The sequence below is a fragment of the Aplysia californica genome, unplaced genomic scaffold, assembly GCF_000002075.1.
Source record: "Aplysia californica isolate F4 #8 unplaced genomic scaffold, AplCal3.0 scaffold00081, whole genome shotgun sequence".
In the NCBI taxonomy this organism is placed as follows: domain Eukaryota; kingdom Metazoa; phylum Mollusca; class Gastropoda; order Aplysiida; family Aplysiidae; genus Aplysia; species Aplysia californica.
Window position 1 is genome coordinate 968,165 of NW_004797351.1, and position 12,211 is coordinate 980,375.

At 40.8% G+C, this 12,211-nt stretch overlaps 1 protein-coding gene across 1 annotated transcript in view; it reads left to right on the forward strand.

Annotated features, from left to right (window-relative positions):
- Window positions 1-7,891, forward strand: part of LOC101863884 (CDK5 regulatory subunit-associated protein 3) — a gene marked incomplete in the record, with an annotated part of 21,447 nt that extends 13,556 nt beyond the window's left edge. The window contains 8 exon segments of the mRNA XM_013080329.2: window positions 35-124; window positions 1,171-1,307; window positions 1,853-2,010; window positions 2,390-2,514; window positions 3,073-3,252; window positions 4,082-4,278; window positions 4,729-4,900; window positions 6,177-7,891. Coding sequence (XP_012935783.1) covers window positions 35-124; window positions 1,171-1,307; window positions 1,853-2,010; window positions 2,390-2,514; window positions 3,073-3,252; window positions 4,082-4,278; window positions 4,729-4,900; window positions 6,177-6,248 — 1,131 coding nt within the window.
- Window positions 7,892-12,211: the final 4,320 nt, after the last annotated feature.

The following is a 12,211-nucleotide window of genomic DNA, read 5'->3' on the forward strand; positions in this document are numbered from 1 at the left end:
TATGTTTTCCCCCCCCCCCCCTCCCCCTTAACAGGATTGCCTGAGGAAGGAGAATGAGTACACTGCCAGTGCAGCTGATCTCCGCAAACAGTATACCAGTTCTTGTCAGCAGATTGGTATTGAGGTCAGTCAGGTCATTCAGCAGCACTGGGGTATAGAAATGATGCTTTTTGTTGTTTTGTTTTATTTTGTCCTTTTATTTTTTGTCTGTTTTATTTGACAGTAGTGACAAAGTGAAGGGCTGAGTGGAAAGAGTACCCTAGTGCATCTGTCTATTTTCAAACCTTCCGAACCATTTAACCGAGTTGACTCCCTTCTGAAACCCCTCAAAAATATTGGAAGAGAGATGTGCCTAAATACCATTTTTCGCAATGTCATCTGATATTAAAATCCCTTTTTTTAGAGCTAAAAGTTCCTAAATGCAAGTGTTCAATGGCTTAGCCAGGAATTTTGCTTCACCAGCCAATGAAAAATTTCGAAATTATCAACTGTGGTCCGGCAAGTCAGTATCCACGGCAGGGTCTTTGTTTAACACTTACAGTACCGCAGACTCATATGGCGAAAAACCCTCAAGTACCGCACCAGTTTAGAAAGCTGTAGCCGTGGTAGAATTTTTTTGTTAATTAAAAAACCTTGACAGCTCAAGAAACATTTCAAAAAATTCATAGAGGTTCATGAACACCATTCAGCTGTCATACAAAATGACTTCCTTAGGTATTTACTTCACTGCAGTGCGTCCATTCATTGTTTAATTATGTTTAGTGGAAGTGAGCACATACTACGGCCTGGCGACTGGAGTCACCGATGGTACTGAAAGAGTTAATACATGTGGGGGATATGAAGCAGCTTGAAGATGAAGACAAAGGCTGAAAAGCCCAGTTGCTCCACTTAATGAGACCAGTGTATTAAATACTGTATTGACAAGGCAAATCAAAACCCTCAGTTTGTAACCAGCATCAACAAATATGCCATCCACCATTTACCAGAGTCGGGGGGGGTGTCTCATAATGTTGTGTTCTGCCGGGATGTTTCATCTCACTCACCTCTGGTAGGCCTTGAAAGGCAAGATTGAAGCAGCTAGCCTTCTGAATTATGTAAATTTTTATCAGCAGACGTGTGAAACATTTGCAGTTGCAATTGTCTTTTATAATGAATGTTATGGTTTCACAGGGTGTGAAGATCAAGACAGAGCTGGCTGGCCTTGTCAAAGATCTACCCAAAGAGCTGAGCAAATTTGCTGAGTCGGCGAGATCTCTCAATGATGCTGTACAGTTTTATGACAGTTTCACAAAGTTTGTCATCAATGAGTAAGTTTCCCCTTTCTTTGTGGTAAAATGTAGTTCTAGCTTATTTTTTTTTTTAAAAAGATACCAACATCGTTTCCGCAAAAGTACTTTGGTGGCTCTGTGCTGTCGTGTTACATTGCTTGTATGAACACTTTAGAAGGTACTGATCAGTTTGTGTAGACTATGCTTAGGAGTTGTTAAAAAGTGTCAGTTTTTTAAAAGATATATATGAATAAATGAAAATACTTTAAAAAGGCACCCCCAAAAATGTAGGTTCTTATGTGCATATCTGAGTAAAAATGTGAAGCGTACATGGTAGTCTTAAGAAGTTTTGTCCCATAAGAGTATAAAGTACATGGTTCTTTGTTTTACACAGCTCTCTGCTCTTTCTGTAGGCTCCTCTATTTCTTTAGGAGGGGGTGGGGGGGACAGGAAGTCGAAGGATATCAATGAGTTTGGTATCGACACTTATACTATCTTGATTCTCTGTGAGAAAATCTCAGTTTTGTGTAGGATGTATATGTATATATATATCTAATCGAAGCTTTTTTTGTTTGTATCTTCAGCGAGAAAGTCTCAGATTCTAACCTGCTCCTGTTGAAGCATATCCTGTCCCGAGGCAACACAACCACGTTTGAGTGGAAGACAGGACGTGTGCCGAGTCATGTGGAGGACCAGGACATCAGCATTGATCTGTCAGACGAACAGGAAGTAGGGGCTGGAGGTGAGGAGGGGGGGGGGGTGTAAGGTGGTATGTTGGGCTGATAGCTTGTTCAGGTGGTGATTAATAACTGTAAGCTGATATGGTGGACTGAATTAGTTATCATGTTGTGTGTTTGTTTAATGGGGCAATTAGCTCAGTTTGGTTAGTGCAGTACAGAATTTGTCTTTTCAGCATCAGTTGTGTTTAACAACAGGAAAATGGGTAGACTAAGCATATATTTATAAATATTGGTAAGAAAATGGCGAACGATTGAGCTGTTTGAAATCCTCAAAGATGTAGCAAGTCACTTTGCATACACTTGTAACACTTCAGTTTGGTCTGATTTCATCAAAAGACATTGCCAGTCACCAAATCACTTAACACTCCTCTGTTTCCACAGGTCCCGAAGATATAGACTGGGGTGGACAAGACGGAGCTGAAGCCATCGATTTTGGGGACTCGATAGACTTTGACATCGGCGACATCACGGTAGAAAGTGGGGGAGTTTTGGCGGCCGATGGAGAGGTTAGTTAGTTACCTCCGCTTACCACTGCCTTTTTGGTTTCCATATGTTATGGGCTTGGGTTGTAGAGATCCTAACTGGGTCTGTTTGAAGTTTATGGTAGACATTGTATTGGTAAGAGGCTTGTTCATTGGTTAAAGTGAAGTACAGCTTCACATTTTGAATTGTCTAATCTAGTATGCAATGTCTTGGGTCAAGCTTTCTTTGTCAGGAATCGGAAGCAGCAGGGTATAATCTTCATGATGTTTGCCTGATTGCATATGTTAAAATCTCTTTTCTACGTTACGATAATATGACGTCCAAATTTAATGCATACCTTCTACTGGATCTTTTCAAGTATGTTAAGAGCCTTGAAAATTCCACCCCCACAATGAAACTTCAAGAACCCTCTTTCCCCCCCCTTGAGGATTTGAACCTGACTACAGCTCACCATGACAGCAACTGAGGTAATAGCTTGCCCAAGTTCTGAGGGTTCTACTCCTGAATAACCTACCTTGTGTTTGAAGGGCCGTCCGTATAAACACATCCCGTCATTTATTTTCTACCTCAACTCCCCACAGGTGGTCCTGGAGAACCCTGACATTGACGCAATCGACTGGGGAGCGGTGGATGATGTCACCACCCCTGGGGCTGGTTCATCGGCTGAGACAGGTTCTTCCGACACTGCCACAGGCAAGGACGCCCTCAGTATTATCGACAACCCCGAGACCAGGAATGTTTTCATTGACGACCTGCTCGAGGTAAGGGATGGTAAATGAATATTAACAATTTAAATCATGTTGGAGGTGTGTCATTTCAAGCCTGCCTTTCAAGGCCAACCTGGTTTGGGTGAGATGCGCTAATACACAATCCCAGCAGACACAGAAAGATCTACTCAATAAAATAGCATCTGCCCCCTAGGGAATCAAACTGTTGTCATCTGCATACAGTGACAAAGAGTCTAGCCGTGGCGCACCGGCAGTGGAATTTTAGTTGCAGCGGGGGGTTCCCGCTGAAAGCTTTATCACGCCGGGGTCATGGGGGTCATCTCTCTGTTGACGCTTTGTCTGGGCCGACTTAGTTTTCGTACTTTTCAATGTAGTGTATCCTTGTATTTATGGTAATTACGAGTATCATTTAATGCACCCAAAGCACACATTTCTGCTCTTGAGACTGAAAAAAGAACAGACTTTGTAACTTGTCTGGTTATTCGCTGCACCGCTGACTGCCTGTTTGGAGCCCACCTGTAGCCCCCCCAACCCCCTTTCTTTCAGCTAGAGCTTGCTCGATCTCTTCCACTGTATCCGAGTTCGGGCCTTTCCTTGCCCTGCTAAACCCGAGCACAGGTATTGGGTGTACGTAGACCAAAAAAAAGAGGGATCCTGGTAAGGTCCCGCTGTAGGGATGGTCCCACTGTAGTGGGTACCGCTGTAGTCATGTTCTACTGTATTGGTTTCTTTGATTTCATAATTTTGGCAAGCGCCTGATTTCACCTTGGTACCAGTCATCTAATATCTCTGCCCCTCACCTTGCCCCCTCGCTGTGCTCTCGCGATTCCTTGTTATAATTATCCCTCTCGTCCCTCCCCAGCTCCAAGCCTTCCTCTCTCAACGGAGCAACGAGATGTCTCATGGCAACACAGATGCCAACCATCTGGCCTCTGCCCCCTCCGAGGTTCACATCGATGCTGACAAAGTCACGTCCATGCTGACGCAGGTCAAGGACATTCTAGATCAGCTGACCTCTGTCCAGATGCAACATCTTATGCTGATCAGAGACTCCCCGAGGTACGTTGATTTTCATGTTGAGTTTTAGCGCTGGCCGGGTGGTTGGTGGGTGCTGTGGTGTGGTTTGCTCCTCATTTTCTCAGTGAAGTTACTACCTTGACTAATGCCTTATCTGTATTCAAATTCAAACCTTGTTGTAAATGACTCTTTTGTGTTGATGTGATTTTCTTTACTCAAACACAAACTTAGAACCTATGTCGATGCCCTTCTCATTACTTATATTCAAAATAGAAGCCAGCGGTCCAAGACCGTTAGTGGGTGGTTGGCTGGTGCTCTGGTGTGGTTTGCTTCTTCTTTCCTATCAAACATCTATCGTCCTTATCTCCCCTCCTTTTTTATGTTTGTTACTCTCTTGTAACACCTCTAATCTTCTGGCGCTCATATGACCTTATGCAGTTGTAAGCGCCGTAAAACCTCTACTAAAACTAAACTTAAACTCCTGTCTTGCAGGTATGTTGACCGGCTGCGGGACTCGCTGCGACAGAAACTCATCATAGCCGACAAGATGGCTTTGAGCGAGCGAGAGACGGTGGCCGTGAGACACGAGGCTGTGGAGGAAGAGGAGGGGCTGAAGCCACAGCTGGATGCTCTGAGGAAACAGACCAAGGTGCTCAAGACACAGGTGAGGACTGGTCAAGGGGTGAGGAATCTAGAAGGGTGAGGGGCAAAAGCAGATTTAGGGGGCGGGGGTTTTGAGAGGAGACATGAGGGTGGGGGGGGCAAATATAAACTATTTCTGAATTAATCAAGTGAAGCTCTTACCACATATTCTTTTTAAAGGTTGGCTATATGACTATTTCTCCTGTTTACTGCCAATTTTATGTCACTCTACCATTTTGGTAAAGAAAATTAGTGAAGGAAAAATATGTGGTATGTGAGTGTACATTGGGCTTGAAAGAGTTAAAACACACAGCGAAGTAAGTAGACAGCTGTGATACCTATAAAACAACACAAGTTTGTGAACTTAGGCCTTCTACACTGCAGTTGAATACGATACCCTCTGAGTTGACGCCAGACCTTCACTCTGTGCTCAGAGAAATTCGCGCCTGCATCCCGCAACTTTTGCCCTTAATGCAATTTTTGCCATTTTCGTGAGTTCACGAATTTTAGCCAATTTTCCGCAAAAGTTTGGGAAATAATAAAATTTTGTTAAAAATAACCGTAACTTTCTTCCACAACTAAATAATAACGACACCAAAGGGGCTATTCGTACCAGCCTGATGCGCCCTCAATCTGGCTAGCAATCCGACCCAACCCTATCTGATCCCCCAATGATCCTGTTTGCAGACGACAAGTGGGGCAATTACCCCCAACCTGATCTGATCCCATCCTCATAGGATAGGAGGGTAGATCTAGACAGGGAGCGGTTCGTTAATAAAATCCCTATATCATGCTGGTCACACGTGCCCAACGTCAGCGGGAGTTTTAGGACCTGACGCATGTGTCAGCGGACAAACTGTTTTGTACTCCATGCAACCTCCCTGCAGTTTTGTTTTGTTTGTAGACATTCACATTTACTTTTGATTTTGATCCAACAAAACTCATTTTGGTTACTTTGATTGCAATGAGCATACAAACAATGTATTCCAATAATTACGTGACATTTTTTAGGGATAGATTTACACGTCTTGCAACTTTTCTTTCAACTTTTGCTATTTTCAAACCCAACTTTCTCCGGGGACACTGTTACAGGTGTCACTGTCAAACTGTGCTTCGTATAAGGGTAAAAAATGTAGTCCATTTTTTTTCCCCGTCTATTTTGCTTTTGTGGTCTTGTCTTTTTTTTTTTCCTGTCTGTGATTTTGTGATGATGTTCTGTCATTTTATTACCAATTGTGTACTGTTTTATTACTCTCTTTTGTACTGATTTTATTTTTTTATTTTTTTAAAATTTCCAGCTTGAAGCGGAGATCTCGAAGAAGTATAATGACCGGAAAGTGAACATCATTGGTGAAATCAACACTTTGTGATGGCTGAGGTATAACCAACAGCTATCTTGGACCATTGAACATTGAAGTTCAAATTGAAGCATTTTGACGAGCATTATTTGTGTTCGGGGAGAAAATAGAAGGCAAGACAGGCAGAAGTAGATCAAGAACAACTTATTCAGAGAACATGGAGAAGTGATCGGAAAAAACTCAGTCAATATAGATATTTGAGAGAGAGCATTCATGTAGAGAAATGAGTGACAAACCATGGTCACCGATGTCTGTTTTACATATGACCCCAGAAGAAGAACAAAGGTTATCTGCTTTGTTCTAGGTCTGAGGTGTGGTGTCTGTGCTGTATGTTGGTTTGTTTGTTTGAGTAAAGAGAAGCACATGGGCACAATAATGGTAATTTAGTCCAGGGACAAGGTAAGTCAGAAACTACAGAGGGAGGGAAGTAAAGAAGTTTGTGGTGGTGGTGAAATATCTATACAATGGGGAGAACTGATAGCTCCATTGTGGGCTGAATCCAGACTTTTTATTTCAAGAGTGCCCTTTGAGGCGAGCAGAGGTTAGGTTCAATTATTTTCAGACTAATGTCAGTTGTGTGGTGCACATTTTTAATTTCATAAAAGTAAGCACATGAATAAGTAGGTCGTGAAGAAATATTTGCTTCCACGCCACTCCCATACTCGGGTAGATACAAATGTCCTGTTAAAGCATGGGGTACTATTTTGGAAAGACTTGCTTTTATTTCCTTTACATACAGAAACTTTGAATGCCCTTTAGTTTACCGGTATATGATGTCGTTACAACTCGTCTTGTGAATGAGTGCAGGTGTCGTGGAGAATGAGTGAGTGTATGTGATATTGGCGACTTGATATTGAATTAATTGATGCCCAAAGCAAAGGAAACAAAATGCCAACAGGAAGATTTACCTGTTAACCCTGTAGAGTCAAACACATTGCCTGAGCATGCACTGATGTTAACCTTCTACGCACAGAACAATTATGTGTATAAAGAACGTGTGCTGAAGTAGCTATGTTCCTGCCTTTCCATTCCTTTCATGGGAATGAAGAGGTTCCAGATGCTCATCCTGTTGCACTCTTGAGTCTGTAATAGCTGTGTTCAGTCGAATGTCTTTTATGTGAAAGAAGGAAATATGAGACGGAACCTACTGAAAATTTTAATTTTTCAGGATTTGTCAGCGATGTGTGATTTTCTTTTGCGGTTAAGGGAAAGGGTAGTAATGTTTCCTATTGGAAATTTCTAATTTGTATATCTAATTTCTATCTTTCCACACAAAAGCTGTGGATTTTATTGCTGGTGCATTCTCAATGTTTTCCTGAAACTTCCCCCTCAACAAGGATAGATTTTTAGAATGTGTTGTTTGTGTGTTCTTGAAATGTCTGGTTCCTTATGGCCCAATGCAGCTGTTTCAGTTTCAGAACCAGTTATGACTGGTGTCTGTGTTGTAACTGATGGGCTCTTTGCTACTGCAGGCACAAGACATGAGTTTTGACAAAAAGAATTTTGTCTCATGAAGAACAGGTTCATTTTAATCAGAATCAATATTTCCTCAGCAGCTTCTGAGTTTTAAGTAAAGAGAAGCATGTCGACATAATAAGGATCATTTTATGCAGGCCAAAAAAGTAGGAAAGACAGACAAAAACAGCAGATGGAAAGAAAAGAAGTGGGACCTACCAGTAGCACCTTCTAACCAGACACATACTAATGTGTAGACTTTAAATGTACAGAGAGGACTACATGAGTATGTGTCCTACCAGTAGCACCTTCTAACCAAGCGCATACTAATGTGAGTATGTGAGGCATTGTGGTGAAATCAACCACTCGTCAAATTAATAAAATCGAAGACTCAGGCATTTTTTACCGGTATGGCAATTTTAATTGAATTTTTGTTTTATGGCTCTGTACTTTTAAAGTCCATTTAAAAACATTTCTGCATAGATTTTACTGAAGAAAGCTAGTAAAGGGCTAAAAATAATTTAAATTTTCAGTTTCCATGGATTTTCAAGCTATGAAAGTCACAAAACTTTGTCTGACTCAGCCATTTTCTCGCTAATTTTACCTTGACTCTGAAACCAGCGTTCCCTACCTCCTTCAATCGCAAATATCTCAACTTCTATTTAAGATAGATGGGTACTTTTTTCATCAAAAGCAAGGCAACTGAACAAGCTTTAAACTGATACAAATCACTCCAATTGCCCCCAAATTGACGAGCTCCTGAATCTAGCTTGTGGTGACACATACAACTGTTGCTGCAGGGTTGAACTCTTTTTTGTGATTTTCAATTGTGAAAAATGTATGCATTATTGTGGATGCTTGTTGTGAAGTTATGAACTGACATTTTCATATATTCACTTTTAGTCTGATTTTTTTTTTTACATGTATGTTGGAACGGGTGATGTTTTTGAAAAAAATACTGCAGTTATTCTATTGTGTAAAGATTGTAATAAAGATATAAAGATTATGTGTTCTGTTTTTGAGCTTTTTTCAGTATGGGAGACTGTGTGTTGGCATACAACAATTTTTTAAAATAAACTATTTGCTGAGGTGTGTGTGTGTGGGGGGGGGGGGGGGTGTTTACAGTGAGACCCCGTTGTTATACTTCCAACCTTGGGACAAGCATGAACTGGCGGAACAGCAGAGCTAATGGTTAAACGGGGTTCCTCTGTTGTATAGCCCCAACTACCCAGTGTTAAGGAACCCAATTTGCTGTACGATCTGTGTTTGAAAAGCGTCTTTTGTTGGTGATACATGTACATGCAAATGTATTCAGATCTCTCTCTCTCTCTCTCTATCTATCTATCTATCTCTCTCTCTCTCTCTCTCTCTCTCTATCTATCTATCTATCTATCTATCTATCTATCTATCTATCTATCTATCTATCTATATATATATATATGTATATATGTGTGTGTGTGTGTTTTTCTTCTGGGAGAAAGATTATCAAGCAGCCAACCAGTGGGTGTTGTTCGCCATGTGCAGTGGGTACCTCTGGCAGTCAGTTCACTGGCGGTAGGGCAAATTAATATTAGTTAAAAACAAAGACAGTACAATGATACAAGACTCTTGCCAATCAAAATGTAGCAACCAGAACGCAGGTGGCTCAGTAATGTGAAACTTTATTGCCATGTATCAACAAGGTCTTGTAGATTGTGTACAAGAGAGCATAGAGGTCACCTCCACCCAGGGGTTAAGTTTACAGTATTGAGTGTTTACAGTTAGATTAAGAGATAATAACTGGCCTTGCAGTACTCAGATTCCACAGCTACTGCAGCACATAGGGTTAAGATAAGTGGTGGTGCCCATGAGAATAAGAGTGGTCGGTCCCCACTTCGTAGAGCAGCTTTGTTTGAGAAATATTGAGTTTTTCTTTTTTCCAAATAAATTAGAATCATGAATGAAAATTTGGAACCGTTTTATCACAAGTTTTACAGAACTTGTTCCGCAAATAGGTCATGATATAAGCGTGGAAGATTACAGGCAGAGGTATTACTAGAGGGTAAATAATTATGAAGAAAAGAGGAGGAGAAATACAGATGATAGGTGTTTGAAAGGAATGGGGGACTTTGGTATATTTGGTCCTGACTCTTAAACCTTTGTTTTTGACTAAGAGATGTGACAGAGCTTGGATGCTTGGTCGCCATGACCCAGACTCAGTTTTTACCAGAAGTGAATATAAAACACTATTATTCTCAAGGGCACAGATTAACATACGTAGGGGGTATGATTTTCACATATTTTTCTTTCATACAACACAGATATATATTATAATAATAATAATAATAATAATTATAATAATGACATAATCATCGAAGTAAATACCCAGCATTTGTCTTTACAAATCTAAAGATGATACTCACAAGGGTACAATCCCAGGAGGAGCATGGAATGAAGAATCGCGTGGGTCTACGTCCTACAAAACTAGCGACACAACTACGAGTCAGTATCTACTATTGCACTGGTACAAGATGGAACAAAACAGAAAACTCCTCAAGTGGTTTGCCAGCCGAAGAGTCGAAGGGTTCTATTTATATGCTATGCATTATATAGTTGCAGTTAGACCCTTCTGACTCTGCTGAGCCAGCCACGTGACCACGGCAAGAGTAACAGCACGCACTGGAATAAAAACAACAAACAAAACGCACTCAGGAACCTGCACAATAAAGATGAATAAAACAGCAAACAATCTGCTTCTATTTCAGGTTGTTCCATTTTTTTTTTTATTAATACGAACTGAAACGAACACAACGAAACATAAAACTTAAATGCTCTTTTTCTGTATATACACAGATTATAAGGTGCCTCAGATTAACGACTGAAGCAAAAATACCTTTACCTCCATCAGCCTTAGGGAAGTCCTATTCCATTTATACTTCTTGGAAAAATTAAATTACACCTTGGAAAGAATAGGCTATCGAGTGAGTTGGGGGAGGGGGGGCGGGGTTCCTCAGAAAACCCAGTAGCTACTAATTTCTCTAGATTACAACTTTAGCTAGGATCCAAGAAAGGAGTTAAAAATGACAACTTCTTCAGTGTCAGATGAAGTTCTAGGCTTCAGTCAGATGAATTTACTTTTTCCTTAAGAAAAGAAGTTGATTATGACTAGACTGTGTAAAGCAAAATATGTTTTATATTTAGACTACTTTTGTCTCAGAAAACTATCAGTAACAGGATACAGTGTATTCTCATTCATCATGCAAATGGATATCCACAAAATAAAATTGACTGAGCAAAATAAATAACATTTCTTAATCTCAGCATTTTGTTCATTATTCAGTGAAGACAATTTCGTTCAACGAAAACCCACATGTTTTAAGTAATATTATCATTGTAGCAGTAGGCCCCCCATAATAATGGTAAACTTCAAAAGCAGGATAAGAACCAACCCTTTTCACAAGAAATCCATCAGTCTCTCACTTGCAAAGAGAGCTGCGAAGCCATACTATACGTTTTAAACGTGTAGAGTGGACTCACCTTCCCCGCACCTTTTTCCTATCTGGCCCCAATTCAGGGAGCGGCAGGTTTAATTTACAGGAAAAGTTTAGTGAGCGTCAGAGTAGAGTCGCCAACCTCTCACCTCTCCTTTTTGAGGCGAGTCCCCTACAAGCCCCCAAAAAGGTTGGCGACTGAATTTTAACGCACCTTCAGTCACCAAAAAACCCCATTCGGTGTGTCTACTCACTTGCACACGATTTAAAAGATGTTGAAACATAGAAGGTGTCATCCTTATATATGACAGACATTTTTCTTTTTCTGAAAGGACTTGCTCTATTAAATGATGATATTTACTATACTTTACTACGATGCTGTTATATTTTGTGAACCCAGTAACGGCGTCTGTTCAGCCTTCATTTTCTCAACCAGTACAAAACCATTATATTTCTTCATCCATCTTGCACAGACAGGGCTAGGCCAGCCTCGAAAATATTTTTACATTGAGAAAATGTAGTAATAATCACGAACACTAATTCAAAAGAGTGAAGATGCCACTCCTTTATAGGGGACGTCGGGGGAGGGGAGAGGCCTTCACTCTGTCGCCGACTTTCCTCTCCCCTTGCTCTCCCCAAAAGAGGAGTGGAGATGTTTGGGGCAAGCTCCAGAAAGGTGACTCTACTCTGTCTACACCTTTAGCATCCTTCTGTCCGTCCTGCTTTTTCATACACCATTTTGTTCTTCCTGTCTGTCTCTTATTTTCCCCTGGCACAAAATGACCATTATCATATCAATGTGCTTCTCGTTATTCAAACAATCCCCCCTCCCTCCCTCCTTTTCCCCCCAAAAGTGGCTTGATCACACAAACATCCATAACATTCACTCAGTAATGTTCCTTTACCCTTTAACTGTGTCCCCTAACCCATCCCCACCTATAGGAAGATTTTTCTTAAAACATGCATTAATATTTACAAGCATAATATATATAAATATATAATATTATATCAAAAGTAAATATTGAAAGAAGATTAAAGCAGAGCACCGCA